Source organism: Cololabis saira, chromosome 15, assembly GCF_033807715.1.
Source record: "Cololabis saira isolate AMF1-May2022 chromosome 15, fColSai1.1, whole genome shotgun sequence".
NCBI lineage: Eukaryota > Metazoa > Chordata > Actinopteri > Beloniformes > Belonidae > Cololabis > Cololabis saira.
Genome location: NC_084601.1, coordinates 39,018,840 through 39,034,787, shown reverse-complemented (window position 1 = coordinate 39,034,787; position 15,948 = coordinate 39,018,840). Strand labels below are relative to the sequence as shown.

Below are 15,948 nucleotides of genomic sequence, written 5' to 3'. Positions count from 1 at the left end.
ATTACGAGAATAAAGTCGTAATATTACGAGAATAAAGTCTTAAAATTACGAGAATAAAGTCGTAAAATTACGAGAATAAAGTCGTAATATTAAATATATTATAAATATATAAATATAACTTCACAAGATGCTCAATATTCCTCATTTTAACACAGGGAGAAGAAGCTCTTCCTGTTAGAGTTCTCATAAATTATATTCTCATAAATTACCACTTTATTCATTACGACTTTATTCTCGTAATGTGACAACTTTATTCTCGTAATATTACGACTTTATTCTCGTAATATTACGACTTTATTCTCGTAATATTACGACTTTATTCTCGTAATTTTACGACTTTATTCTCGTAATATTACGACTTTATTCTCGTAATATTACGACTTTATTCTCGTAATTTTACGACTTTATTCTCGTAATTTTACGACTTTATTCTCGTAATATTACGACTTTATTCTCGTAATATTACGACTTTATTCTCGTAATTTTACGACTTTATTCTCGTAATTTTACGACTTTATTCTCGTAATATTACGACTTTATTCTCGTAATTTTACGACTTTATTCTCGTAATATTACGACTTTATTCTCGTAATATTACGACTTTATTCTCGTAATATTACGACTTTATTCTCGTAATATTACGACTTTATTCTCGTAATATTACGACTTTATTCTCGTAATATTACGACTTTATTCTCGTAATATTACGACTTTATTCTCGTAATATTACAACTTTATTCTATTACGACTTTATTCTCACAACATTACGACTTTATTCTCGTAATTTTACGACTTTATTCTCATTATATTAAGACTTTATTCTCGTAATTTCCAAATTTTCTTTGTCTTAGTTTGGCCCTAATACTCCGTCGTAAAGCTCCAGCAAATCGTGGCAATAAAAGTTTTAAATTGCATGATCTGCGGGGAAACTGAAAAATAATTCTACAACTGTTGTGGAAATAATTTGCATTCATTTTGTTTCCGTCACAACACAGTGAGAAATGGCCATAATTAACCTCAACCCTGAGGATGCCTTCAAATTCCTTGTTTCGTTAATTCAAACGAGAGAACCCAGAGATAATCAGATTACTTTCAAGCGTTAAATCTTCATGTTTTGAGGCTGCAGGCTACTGAGAAAAAAACAAACAAAAGTGAATAAAAATCCATTCAACGCGGATCATTGTGCATGTTAAAGTATTTGCAAACTTGCTATGCAACCTCACCAAAAGACTCGGCATTAACAGAACATTAGATTATGTATTAAAGGGCTGCACACCAAATCAAAGCTAATGTCATTAGTGAATTTCAAAGGCTGCAATTGTACAACACATTATGAAACATGTGTGACGAAGGTTTAAAACGCAGCTGTCCGCTGGTTATCCAGTTATATATCATAGTTCTGGTCCTGAATGCCTGTGATGGAGTGGTGAACTTCATCTTTGTCCAAAGACAGCTGGGATCGGCTCCAGCATCGATCCCCAAGAAAACCAGGACTTCTAGAAATATTTGGGGTTTGAGGGAGATGTGCAGCACAATCTCCTTTAGAGTGCTGTTTCAATCAAAGTTAACTAAACAAATACTTAAATGAATGAATATTTCATGAAGCAAATGAATGTGACAGTGACATAAATATGCAAATACGAAATAAATGTTTCTTTTTTTAAATGACAGCTTTTTTATAAAACATAATGCTATTTTTATATCTTTCATAACACTTTTTTCGTGCCACGTTTTATTAGTAATTATTGTATTATATTATTAGTAATTATTTTTCATTATATCACTTATTTTGCAATGCCATAAATGTCATGTTTACGTAATTCATGACACTTATTTTCCATTGCCACTTATATTTCAGGGCTCTTTTTATGTCATTTCCTTATATTCAAATGAAGGGGCGTGGTTTCCTGAGTGGGTTTGGCAGCAGTCTTGAACTTCAGCGATCGGCACGAGGTACAGAAAACCCGGGAGATAACAAAAAAAAAAAAACGATAAAAACATCAATGAAGACGAAGAACAAAACGCAGCAACATTTGGGGCGAACTTCCACTAGATGTTCCAGATTGGACTTCTGTAAAATGTCTGAGACTAAAAGCATCTCACACTGCAAAAACTCAAAATCTTAACAAGAATATTGGTCTTATTCATAGTTAAAATGTCTCATTTTTAGTCAAAAAAATCTCATTACACTTAAAACAAGAGTAATTTTCACCTGTTTCAAGTAAATTTTCACTTAAAATAAGTAGAAAAATCTGCCAGTGGGACAAGATTTATCTTCTTATTACAAGCAAAAAAATAGATTTTTCTACTTATTTTAAGTAAAAATCTACTTGAAACAGGTGAAAATTGTTGTTTTTTTCCAGTGATGAGTCTTTAAGTGTAATGATATTGTTTTGACTAAAAATTTGAAATTTTAACTAGAAATAAGACAAATATTCTTGTTAAGATTTTGAGTTTTTGCAGTGCAGACTTACTGAGGGACCTTGATGATGGTAGCGCAGCTCCGAGCTGCACCCGCCTCACTCAGCAGGAGAACCCCTGTCATCCACTTCATTTATCCTGACTGCAAGCCAGTGCAGCACCATTAAATCATTTTTATAATAATTAAATTATATATTATTAATTATTCTTCAATGGCGATGGGCCAGAGCAGGATCGACCAGCAGTTTCACAGATGAATGATTCATTTGCAGTCTAGATGTGGAGGGGAGGTGAAAATCTCCTCCTGCTGGAGCTGGGAGAGGCTGCAGCGAGAAGACTGAGGGGCCACAGCAGGGGCCGCTGCAAACCCTCTATAAACCCGCTGCAAACCCACTATAAACCTGCTATAAACCCGCTGTAAACCCACTATAAACCCGCTGCAAACCCTCTATAAACCCGCTGCAAACCCACTATAAACCCGCTATAAACCCGCTGTAAACCCTCTATAAACCCGCTGCAAACCCTCTGCAAACCCGTTATAAACCCGCTGCAAACCCGCTATAAACCCTCTGCAAACCCGTTATAAACCCGCTGCAAACCCGCTGCTGTCCTGTTGAGCCGCATTTTGTAATAAAGCCGCATTTTGTAATAAACCGCTGCATTTTGTAATAAACTACCCCAATGCATTTTGTAATAAATTTTGCCTCATTATGTTATAAATTATTACATTTTGAGAAGATTATTACAAAATGCACTTGCAACGTTTTTATTCTCTAGAAAATGTAATAACATGGTGCATTATGTAATAACAATTCTAAAGCATAGTTTATTTGTTTGTTATTGGCCTATATAATTCCAAACTTCAAATAGGCAACTAAAGTTCTATTTGGAGTATTATACATAGATTTATTGGGCTACATAACTCTAGGGGAAATTGCATAAAAAACAACAAAAGTCACTCTTGTATAAATTCAACAAATTAAACAATAATAGGTATTATTACATAATGCACCATGTTATTACATTTCCTAGAAAATAAAAAAGTTGCAAGTGCATTTTATAATAATCTTCTCAAAATGCAATAACTTATTACATAATGAGGTAAAATGTATTACAAAATGTAGTAGTAGTGTATTACAAAATGCTGCTTTATTACAAAATGAAATGAAAACGTTATTACATTTTGGACGTTTATTACAAAATGCACCGTTATTACAAAATGCGGCTCAACAAGCCGCCGCCAAGTGTAAGAATGACACGCTTGAGTCTCCAAAAGTCTTCACAAAAAAAAAGGTCTAAATTTGCTGCTAGTCGTCTTTGGAAACAAAACAAGCAGAAACCTGAAGAGAGCTGAGGGAAACTCCAGCAGACCCCTCATAACCCTGTATAGGAATTAGCGGGTATAGGGAATGAATGAATGAATGAATGAATGAATGAATGAATGAATGAATGAATGAATGAATGAATGAATGAATGAATGAATGAATGAATGAATGAATGAATGAATGAATGAATGAATGAATGCTGTTTGAAGAATCAGAAACAAACTTCAGCGTTGTTGCCAACTTAAGACACCGTCGCTATAATTAGCAGGTTTCCTGATCCCTCCAGTTCATTTTTTCTCGTCTGCTTGTTTTTGGCCGCTACTGACTAGCTGCAAATCAAGCAACTTTTTCCTTCTTTTTCTTATTATTGAATCCGTTTAGAGACTCAGACAGGAAAGCAAGCGAGAGCTTCACACTTCACAGAGAGCAGCAGATGCTGTGCTGTCTCCCCGTCCCTAAGCACTTATTGTTCCTCTTCTTCTGGCTCTCCTGTCCCTCATGAGGATCCTCTGAAGTTCACGACTGGCCAAACCCACATACAAACCACGCCCCTTCATTTGAATATAGGAAAAATTAAATAAAAACAGCAACAAAATAAAAGCGTCAATGCAAAATAAACGTGATGAAATACAAAAACATGGCATTACAGAATAAAAGTCTCACTAATACAAAATATACCATCATGAATTAAAAGTGTCATGAAATATATAATTATACCAGGAAATAAATGTTTTCCTTTAAGAAAAAAAAGATTATATTAATTTATTTTGTATTTATTCTATTGCCATTTTTACTTATTTCATGGAATATTTATTGTGATGAATTTATTGTGAATCAAAGAGCACAAAATGTCGCAGTGAAAAATTAAAAAAAAAAAAAAAAAAAATGCTGCAAACCAGCTTCCACAACAAGAGTCAACACCATAAACCACTAAAAAAAAATTTTAAGTACCACATGACACTTTTAAATTAATGTTAAGTCACATATTAATGTTTCCGCCAAGTCAGACAAACGAGCCACGACTGAAATCATTTGTGACGATAAAATGCGCAATATTATAACTGAAAACTGGAACAGCAACGCAACTTACAATATACATTATAAAACAAACTTCAGTCGCCTGCTTTGCAGATAAAGTCAACCAAAGTTTTTATTTATATCAATTCCAGCATCTTGGCTTTATTAATAAGGGAAAAACCAAGCAACAATTTCTCCACTGCCAATAAATCAACTTAGATACATGAACGACATCTTCATGCTCCCTTGAAACCTTGAGTATCAAGTGGTAAATTCATGGTACGTTCTTCGGCAAAAAACTTGCACAAGGAATAATCTACAACAATGTAGTAGAAGTGAACAATAACAACGTTGCTCTGTGTTATAAAGATAATACACACTATGTGTGTACATTATTCATTTTAGCCATAAACACCTTTTAACCTACATTTTTCTTACTTCTTTCATTTTTCTTCTGTCGTCACAATGCTCTCCATCATAATTTAGCATCTAAATTGGCATTTCAAGCTGTAAAATTACATCTGACTGGCCAAATTTTATTGACATTTAGAGTGTGAATGCCAGACATATGGAAAAATAAGGGTGTATTTGTTTGGTTTTTTGAGATACTGATATGATGATGACACATTTTGGTATTCTGTGCAGCCCTGATTGTAATGCTGTATCAGGGCTGGGCGATATATCGAGATTTTAATATATATCGATATATTTTCAAACGCGATAAGGTACAAGACAATATCGTTTATATCGAAATATAGCTTATTAATATAGCTTATTTTGTGACAAATTGACTGTACATAAACGCTGACCCCTGAAACCTGAAACCTGACAGTGTTGACAGGTTAGTTTTCCTGGCACAAAATCTGTAAAATGTACAGTAGTTGACTTGTTGTAATTATTTGAGATTTGCTCAAAAGAGATGCAATATCTGTTTATAAGTTTTATTTGAGATTTGCACAAATGTTTTGTTATTTGCACAACTGTCAACCTCAGTGGAAAAGTCTGCCTGTTACTGTCTATATTTTATTAATTGCACAGTGTATTTTAATTTAATTGTTGGGATATTTGTTTTATTTTATTCAAGAAGCATTTTTATTCTATATATGCAGGCAGTTTATTTTATTTCATATGTTTTATACATTTTGATATTGTGCAGACCTCTGTTAATAAAGGAACCTGTGTGACATTTGGCACGTGGTTTGTATTAAAACTGAAAAACTGAAAAAAATAAGCTAACAGAGATGCTATGCTATAATGCTTTGGGGGAAACCCCAATTATGTCACAGAAAAAATATAGATATATATATATATATATATATATATATCGAGTATCGCCATTTAGCTAGAAAATATCGAGATATGACTTTTGGTCCATATGGCCCAGCCCTATGCTGTATGAAAAAACCCTGAGTGAGTTATGGGAGAACTCTTTTGGACATATCTTGACTGAAAACCTGCTGTCTATCAACACAGATTTACTCCTTTAGAACTGTATGCGTGTATGGAAAAAAAGAAAAAAAAAAAGTTGAATTGGACCTGTAAAATGTGGTTTTGCACCCAGACAACTGATTTATAGTCCGCTAGGATGAGCGATGAGCCATATCTGTGTTGCATCTTGCAATTTACTTACAGCAGAAAAATCCCTACTTGCCTGCAAACAGCTTGCTTCTCTGTTTACCACACAGGTCATGTCTAAAATGCATATGAACATTGAATTTCAGCCCGTTGATCGCAGACTGAATGGCAACTTGAATATTTGTCAGAAAAATTGCAATGTGAAATTGACCCTAATTTTATATCCTAATTACAGCTGCAAGCAATATTTGATTTATCTGTTTGAAGTAAATATACAATTTGTTCATTGTGGCCTGCACTTTTTCAACAGATTGCATGTTTTTTTTTCCTTTCTTTTTTTCCCCCAAACAGTGACTGAAGCTTGCAGATCTGAAACCTTACACATGCTGATTATTTAAACCGTAGGGACTGACTTTGACCACACACAAAGCTTTTCCTTCTTGTTCTCCAGCAAACATCAGATAACACTCCTGCTCTGAGTCCATAATGTAAACCAGATTTTGAAAATGAAGAAAAAAAAGGAGAATATTTTCCATCATAAAATCTTTTTTCCCTCTTATGCCACATTTACAACATGCATCCCTTAAAAACAGGTGATTATTAGATTATGGCAGCATCTTTTGTTACTCTTCCTCTCTCTCAAAACGTGCAGCACCAATCTGCCTCCGGATTCCTCCTCCTCAGCCTGATAAATGTGCAGAAAAGCATGCATCTTTCTTTTTTTTTAATGATATCTGTGTGCAACAATCAGCTGAGAGCAGACACAGGGCTAGCGGCCTCTAGCTGCCTCCATGTTGCAGGTTGAGCTGGATCCGGGCAGCAGGCTTCTCCTCCCGGAGCCCCCGGAGCGGGGCTCCGGGAGGAGAAGCCTGCTGCCCGGGATCCAGCAGCGTCCTTACCGCCTCCTCGGCCTCCGGCTCGGCCTCCTCCTTGCACCGGCAGCAGTGTTGCCTGGTTCTCCTGTGTTCTGCAGGACGGCCAACACCAACACCAGCAGCAGCAGCAGCAGCAGAGATTTCACTGCTCTGCATAAATCAGGAGCTGCTGTGTTGTTCGGGAGGCCACGCCCCCTCCAGCCGAGGCCCCGCCCCTTCCGGCGCCACGGGATGACGGAAAAAAACACCGGTCCAGGTGAGATGATTACTGGATTTACAATTTTGGAAAGAACTTGAGAGCTATATATTATGTAAGACAACACATAAGATCAACATTTTTAGGGAAGAACATTCTCATTTATTTTGAATTCAAAGAAAAGAAGTCATGCACTATTGTCAATCTTTATATTTTATTAGGAAAATTTCACATCCATAAATGTAAATTCCAATACTCTTCTCCATTTAAATTGTTTTTGATTGAAGTTTATTATTATCTCAGGTCTCTTAAATTAATTACAAATTAGAAATGTATATCAATGATGGATATCCATTCTGAGATTTTGTCACAAATTTAATTTTCATTATAGGCGAAATATTATAAAGTCTGTCACACCAAGGTTTTGTTTCTTTTATGTATTTATTTATTTTTTTCTTTTTATTTATTTATTTTATTTATTTTTTCTAATTTCCTTGTTGTTATTGATGATGCATGACTGTGCTCTGTGCTGCTGATGGTGCACAGGTTGTGAACTGAAATGCCTGCTTGTTGTACATTGTTTGTATATTGCAAACTTTCAATAAAACTTTCAAAAAAAGGGGAAAAAAATTGATTTACATTTTACTTATTTATTTTTTCACATTTTATTTATTTACTCGTTTATGTGTCATTCTCCCTGCTTCTGTTCATTTCAAGGCAAGGCAAGTTTATTTGTATAGCACAATTCAACACAAGGTAATTCAATGAAATATTGAAATATATATATATATATATATATATATATATATATATATATATATATATATATATATATATATATATATATATATATATATATATATACAAATCACCCAGATAGCAAAAGATGTTGATTCAATGTTGAATTATTGTAAAAAAAAAAAGAGGTTGACTTTTGGTTGAATGTTGTTCAAAATGTTTCTCCAAACAGATTCAATGTTTGGAGAAACATTGAATCTGGGAAACCAGTCATACTTTGAAGTTTTTAAGAGGAGAGTTCATATTCTTATTCTCTTATCGCGGATGTGTGAGTTCTGGAAAGGTTTTCAATTAGCATGTTTATGTTTCATGATGTTAATCATATCTTTGGAACTAAATCTATCAGGGTTATTATCTCAAAATTAGAAAATCTTTAGAAAATAAATATGAATTTGCACTGTACTGCCAAAGGTGTATTGTGTTTGTAAAATAACATGCTATGCAGCTAATAACAGTTTTTTGTACCCAGGCTGTAAATATGTTCAAGGTTCAGTAGAAATTAACTCGATATTAGAGTCAGCCCTAATGTTCTGTAAAGAAACCTCACATTTCAGCACTTCCTGGATTGTGTCAGACTTGCAAACCAGATCCAACCCTTTATTCCTTACACAAACTTGCACTTTAAGTATGATCAAAACATGTCTGCAATCCAACGTGATTCCTTCTGGGATTAAATCTTCTGGTCAAAACATAAATGTGATGTGCATTTATAAAGCTGAGATGTTGCTAATATGTGTCTTCAATCTCTTGCCCTCTCTCTGACCTCACTGTGCCGCTGATTCTTAAGGTATCGGTGTAAATGACAGGACTCAACAAACATTCTCACATTTCCAAAACAAAACCTCGACTTTGACTTTAGCAAACTAACCAGCTGTTACCGAATTATGCAAGCAATAGAAACAGCCACCCTTCATCCTAACATCCCCCTCTGGTAAGGCAAGTTTATTTGTATAGCACAATTCAACACGAGGTAATTCAAATTGCTTTACATCAACATTAAAAGCGGCAAGACACAATTAAACAATTAAACAGTAAATGACAAATAAAATGAAAAAAATGATAAGAAACCTCACATTTCAGCACTTCCTGGATTGTGTCAGACTTGCAAACCAGATCCAACCTTTTATTCGTTACACAAACTTGCACTTCAAGTATGATCAAAACATGTCTGCAATCCAACGTGATTCCTTCTGGGATTAAATCTTCTGGTCAAAACATAAATGTTATGTGCATTTATAAAACTGAGATGTTGCTAATATGTTCAAATCTTAAATGTTTTCCTAAATGAGATGCAGTCTGAACAACCTTACACAAGAAAACCTGCATGCTTTGATTTCTTTAAAAAATAACAGAAAAGGGTGCTGGAGTTGCTTAAGAACAGACATTAAATTTCTTAATTTACGTTCTTTGTAATTTGACTTCTTGGAAAAAAGGGGCAGAGTAAATAAGATTCTTCTTCTTCCTGCCCTCTTTCATTCACGGGTTAGGAACGTTTGTGTTTGTGTTGAGTTGTTTGTTACGACGGAGTATTAGGGCCAAACTAAGACAAAAAAAAAGGAAATTACGAGAATAAACTCATAATATGAGAATAAAGTCGTAACATTACGAGAATAAAGTCATAATTTTGCGAGAATAAAGTCGTAATAGAATAAAGTCGTAACATTACGAGAATAAAGTCGTAATTTATGAGAATAAAATCGTAATATTATGAGAATAAAGTTGTAATATGAGAATATAATTTATGAGAACTCTTAACAGGAAGAGCATCTTCTCCCTGTGTTAAAATGAGGAATATTGAGCATCTTGTGAAGTTCTATTTATATATTTATAATATATTTAATATTACGACTTTATTCTCGTAATATTACGACTTTATTCTCGTAATATTACGACTTTATTCTCAAAATATTACGACTTTATTCTGGTAATATTATGTCTTTATTCTCGTAATTTTACGACTTTATTCTCATATTATTATGACTTTATTCTCGTAATTTCCATTTTTTTTTTTTTTGGTCTTAGTTTGGCCCTAATACTCCGTCGTAGTTTGTTGTATTATATTGAATGAAATAAAGAATAAAAAATAAATAAAAAAAATGGTCCAGTTTCCTGGTGTTTGTAAGGACAATAAATATAACATTTCACTGGAATTTGATATTTATTTTTTTGTTACATATACAGTATATTGGTGCACTTGTCTGATGTTCTTTGTATGTAACTTCTTCTCAATAAAAAAAAAAGAAAACTATGCTCGAACATAAACAAAAAAAAAGAAAAAGAGGGCCCTAGCGAAGCTCCAGCCGTTCTGTAATATATCTGCTTTCATCAAAATTACTGGCATATTGGAGCCTACAAAACACTTAAAAATTCAGGTGGAACATTAACAAAAAAATGTATTCACTACATGTACTGTAGTAATAAATGTTTGTTCCAAAAATAACACGTTAGGTGCTTATATTTGGTCTTAGTCCCAATCAAAAAAATCTGCTTTTAAAATTCAGACTGTAGATATTATTGGACAGATCCATGATGTCACTGATTTTTTTATTTATTTTTGTACCTGTTTTTCCTAATTCTGCCTGGTGCCATGTTACAAACTGGCCTAAGAGGCTAATCAAAGTTATAGCTCTGGCTACCGGCTCCTGCAGCCAATCAAAGCAGGACGTGGCAGGGCTTTTGTGAACGTTGGCAACTGGATATTTAATTCCAGACGTCATGTCAGTAGCAATAGCAGAAATAATCTCTGCGTTTTGCGCTGGCTTAGCACAAACTGACTGAACTTTTTCACAGAGCTTTGTAGTCGGACTGTAGGACAATACAGTGAACATTTATCATCACTGCAATATCAACATGCACAATACTAAGATCGCACAAAGACAATATTGCAATAAATAGTGTATGGGGTCAAATTAATGCCATAAGTATTTTGAATCTGTAAATAAACTTTGTACTTGTAGAAATATTTTGTGCGTGTGAAAAAAATATTTGCACTTGCAAAAAATATTTGTACTTGTAGATACAAAGCTACAAACTTTTTTACAAAAGCTACAAAGCTTCAAAAGCGATGCAGTGATGCAAGCTTTTGAAAAAAAGTTTGTAGCTTTTGTAAAAAAGGTTTGTAGCTTTGTATCTACAAGTACAAATATTTAAAATATTGTGAAAAAAATATTTGCACTTGCAAAAAATATTTGTACAAATATTTCTTGCAAGTGCAAATATTTTTTGCACACGCACAAAATATTTCTACAAGTACAAATATTTTTTCACACGCACAAAACATTTCTACAAGTACAAAGTTTATTTACAGATGCAAAATACTTAATTTGAGCCCATAATAGTGCCCCCCCCCAACCTTGCTACTTACACTCTGAATCTCAATAATACAGTATATTTGCCCAATCAGATGAAGCATCCATGCACGAATCACCAGACTCAAAAATACTCTTTACCCCTCTGCAATCAGACTTCTTAACAAGTGCACTAAAATAATTAAAATACTAAAAATACTTAAAATACTAAAACTTTGCTCATATTATTTTGAACATTGTCATATTACACGTACATTCTGCATATCAGTGAATACTATCCTGCAACTTTTGGACGTATTTTCATTCTGCTGAATGCCTTTATTTATACACAGTTTAGTACATTTTTTTGTTTTTGTCAATTCTTTCAGCTGTTGTTTTTATTTAACTGGAGTATTTTTAACGCATGTCTCGTCTGGAGTTTTTCATTGCTCAGTATAACCCTGTGTTACTGCTGTGTATATGACACGAAACCTCTTTAATCTTTACTCCAGATCTGTGTTTGATCAGTGTTTGTTCATATGTTGCAAGTCATATCACAATTGCAATTTTATGCTATGACATAAAAATCTGTGCCCCATATGAATAAATTAATTGCGTTATAGAAATTCACCTGACCTGGTGTAAAAAATAAAAACAAAACTGGTGTGGATTTACTTTACAACCTAAATTCCTACAAATCAAAGGAGAAAAAATTCAATTTGAAATGTTTCCATTTAAATGATGACAGTTTTATTTAACAACATTATACAGTATATCAGGTATATACATTACAAACAAATACAGCTGGAGTGCATCCCGGGTGTGGCACAGAGAAATGTTTGTTTTAAAAAAGCATGAACATTCACATTGAATCCCCTGCTCTGATACGAACCGACTGAGCCAGAAACCCTCCAAAACATCCTGTACGTATGGATTAATTAACTAAGACATGGTTTCAGTGGTGACTGAAACACAAAGCACACAGATGATCTGCACCTGTGTGTCTAAAATCACCCCAGTTGATTTTCTTTAAGTATACATATTGCAGTTGGGATATGAGTGTGTTATGACGCTCTCAAACTCCTCATCTTAGCTGATTTATGTTACTGTACTTACACACCTACAAAGGCCAGTCCTTCACTCTGAATTACCCGTTGAGTTTGTAGCATAAAGGAGCATTTTTGTTAAAACAACCCTGATAATGTTAAACTAAAGGTAAACTTTTATCGAGGACCAAAACAACGTGACAAGAACCAATGCTGAGTTATAACAGCCATGTGTGGGCAGGAAAATGGCAAATAATGCTACACTGCAAAAACTCAAAATCTTACCAGGAATATTTGTCTTATTTCTAGTTAAAATGTCTCATTTTTAGTCAAAAAATCTCATTACACTTAAAACAAGAGTCGTTACCAGAAAAATTACTTGTTATTTGACAATTTTCACCTGTTTCAAGTAAATTTTCACTTGAAATAAGTAGAAAAATCTGCCAGTGGGACAAGATTTATCTTCTCATTACAAGCAAAACAATCTTGTTCCACTGGCAGATTTTTCTACTAGAGAAAAAGTCGAAATGTTGAGAAAAAAGTCGAAATGTCGAGATTAATGTTGAAGTACAATTTCGAGAAAAAAGTCAAAATTTTGTGAATAAAGTCGACATTTCGAGAATAAGGCAGGAGAAAATTCAAAATATTATTTTAGAGGAGGAAGAATTTTTTCATAATGCACTTGTCGAAATGTTGAGAAAAAAGTCGAAATGTTGAGAAAAAAGTCGAAATGTCGAGATTAATGTTGAAGTACAATTTCGAGAAAAAAGTCGAAATAAGGAGAAAAAAGTCAAAATGTCGAGAAAAAAGTTGAAAAGTCGAGATTAATGTTGAAGTACAATTTCGAGAAAAAAGTTTAAATGTATTTCAACTTTATTCTCGAAATGTCGACTTTATTCACAAAATTTTGACTTTATTCACAAAATTTTGACTTTTTTCTCAACATTTCGACTTTTTTCACAACATTTCGACTTTTTTCACAACATTTCGACAAGTGCATTATGAAAAAATTCTTCCTCCTCTAAAATAATATTTTGAATTTTCTCCTGCCTAGCCCTGACACTCTTCCGTAATTGCCACCAGGGCTAATATAAACTACCATTTTTCTTCCAAACACATATACCATTCTAACTCAAAAACACTTTCATTCTTGTTTTTTTGGTCCTTTATGAAAGTTACATATAACATATAATAACCATAATAACAGATGTGGACCTTTTAGCTCCAGAATGCTCCTTTAAGTGAGTGAACGGATGACTGACTCCTGACACATCTCATAAAAACACACTTAGTGACAGTCTAAACACATATACAGAGGCACAACGAAAGCTTATGAACATTTACACAATATTGATGCACAAGTCTGGGACGAAAACATACACAGAACGAAGATTTACAGCTGCCAAAGCACGTTGTAACGCATTTTACTGTGAAAAGCTTCTATACTTAAGGACAGGAGTATAGGTACGCTCGAGTTAAAGTGGAGTCACTTTGAAATGTAACCCTTGACTGTCGTAGGTCTGTGTTTGACCAGGTACAGCTGCAAATGAGCGATGAAGTGGACGCGAGGTGAAAATCAACCGTGAAAACTTCACTTTTACTCACCGGCCAATCCTCGTTAATGCACAGATTGAATGCTATGTGCCCAAAGGACTATTTAAAACAGAACAGTGTTAAATAATGGCAATGTGCACCCCTCTCCCCAAAAAATACATGCAAGTTAACAAATAAATAATACTCTTTGAAAAAATACATATTTATAAAATGAATGTTTTACTCTATTTGTACAGAGGATTGTGAGTTTTTACATGTGCATAAAACATCTGGGAATAAGTTAAGAAAAGTGCACACCTGGGTCCATGTATCTGTTTGAAATCATTTCTTGTACTTTTGTGCAAGGCTGCACTTATAATCTTATAATACAGATTTATTTTAGGGTACAGCAACACAAACCTTTTTGCCTGAATTTTGGATTATTTCTTCAGTTAATATTTTTAACTTCCAAAACCATAAAATCTCAAATAAACGACAAAACTGCCAGCAGCTGTGTTTTTTTGCAGTCCCTGATTTCCCTCTATATAGACATTTTCACCAATTTAAAGAAAATAAATGACAGTTTTTCCATAATTGTTTGAACCATTTGGTGCAACATCACCAGACTTCAGAATTTTGTCTTTGAGGTAGCCTATTGAAGTCAAGTTTTTTTCTCATTAAAGGCAGAATTTAAGCTGCAATAAAGCAGATTACCAGAAATAGTTCTTGATTTCTTTTCTCAACTTAAGCCTCTGAGATTGAAATTTCAATAATATATTTCAATATAGAAATACTAAACACCTAAAAGGTAAATCCGAGAGGACAAGCTGTGCAACAGGATGCATTTTAGATTCAAATTAGACTCAGGTTTGATGAAATTCTGTGTTAGTGCCACATTATAGCCACAGACAGAAGCTGGCCTCTTACAGGACAGCCCGACTACAACACTGAACAAGTGCACGATGCTTTTCCACGTGTGCAAACACAATACATCACTATCTTCCACAAATACTGGAACACACGAAAGCCACGACTTCATAAGGAATCTCCTTACTGTTAGCAGTTGTTCATCTTATCAAGAGTGTTCACACCAAGTAATATACGTCGGTAAAGAAATTAGTCAGGATCATAAAATTAGGCAGGTGGCATTTGTTTCAAATTTACACAGTAATAATAAATAATCTGTCCAGGTAAATATTCTTCAAGTGTCTCTTAAAATAAATAATATAGCAAATACATAAATAAATATGCTCTCAAAGGGGATCTAGGGTGAAAATAACATTTTCAAGAAGCTACAGTTATTTCACAAATTCACAACCACACAAATTCAGTGTTTGCATTATACAGTATGTAAAGTGTCACAGCTTCAACAACATCTGTACCAAACAATTAAAGCCAAACACGGATACCGAGGGCCACAAATCATTAGTCTTTTCTCACGATTTAAATTCACGTTGGAACATATTTTGAAAGTCACCTGTCGCTACCTGATTTGAGTCCCTACCCGATTTGAGTCACACATGCGCAGTACGGAACAACATCGTCGGCCATCTTGGAAAGCAAAATACGGCAACACCACTTGGACAAACTATATACATAAAAATAAATGGAAAAAAAAGGCAAACCCTCCATAGTATGTTTTAAAAACGAAATAAAAAAAATATAACATCTATAAAGGTACTATCAAAAGAAAATCAGTCTAAGTTACAATCTTGTTAGGGATATTGTGAGAGACTGTCTACATTTTTGGGGTAATATTAAACTAATGAAAATGGTGTTTCTTCTCATTCATCATTAGTAATATCAAAGGCAGCTTTTACTTATTTCATTAAAATTCAGACCAAATATGAAAAGCAATCATGTACTGTAAATAAT

General features: G+C 33.8%; 2 protein-coding genes across 5 annotated transcripts in view; both read right to left on the bottom strand.

Moving 5' to 3' along the window:
- Positions 1–7,353, bottom strand: part of LOC133460753 (polyhomeotic-like protein 1) — a 55,584-nt gene extending 48,231 nt beyond the window's left edge. For 3 of the 4 annotated variants that reach the window (XM_061741500.1, XM_061741502.1, XM_061741503.1), the window contains exon 1: positions 7,238–7,353. The gene's annotated coding sequence lies outside the window, so the exon portion shown is untranslated. The remainder of the gene's footprint in view (positions 1–7,237) is intronic. The other variant, XM_061741501.1, reaches the window with a different exon arrangement.
- LOC133460925 (solute carrier family 2, facilitated glucose transporter member 1-like) overlaps positions 7,118–15,948 on the bottom strand; it is a 51,151-nt gene continuing 42,320 nt past the window's right edge. The window contains exon 8 of the mRNA XM_061741638.1: positions 7,118–7,363. Coding sequence (XP_061597622.1) covers positions 7,118–7,363 — 246 coding nt within the window. The remainder of the gene's footprint in view (positions 7,364–15,948) is intronic.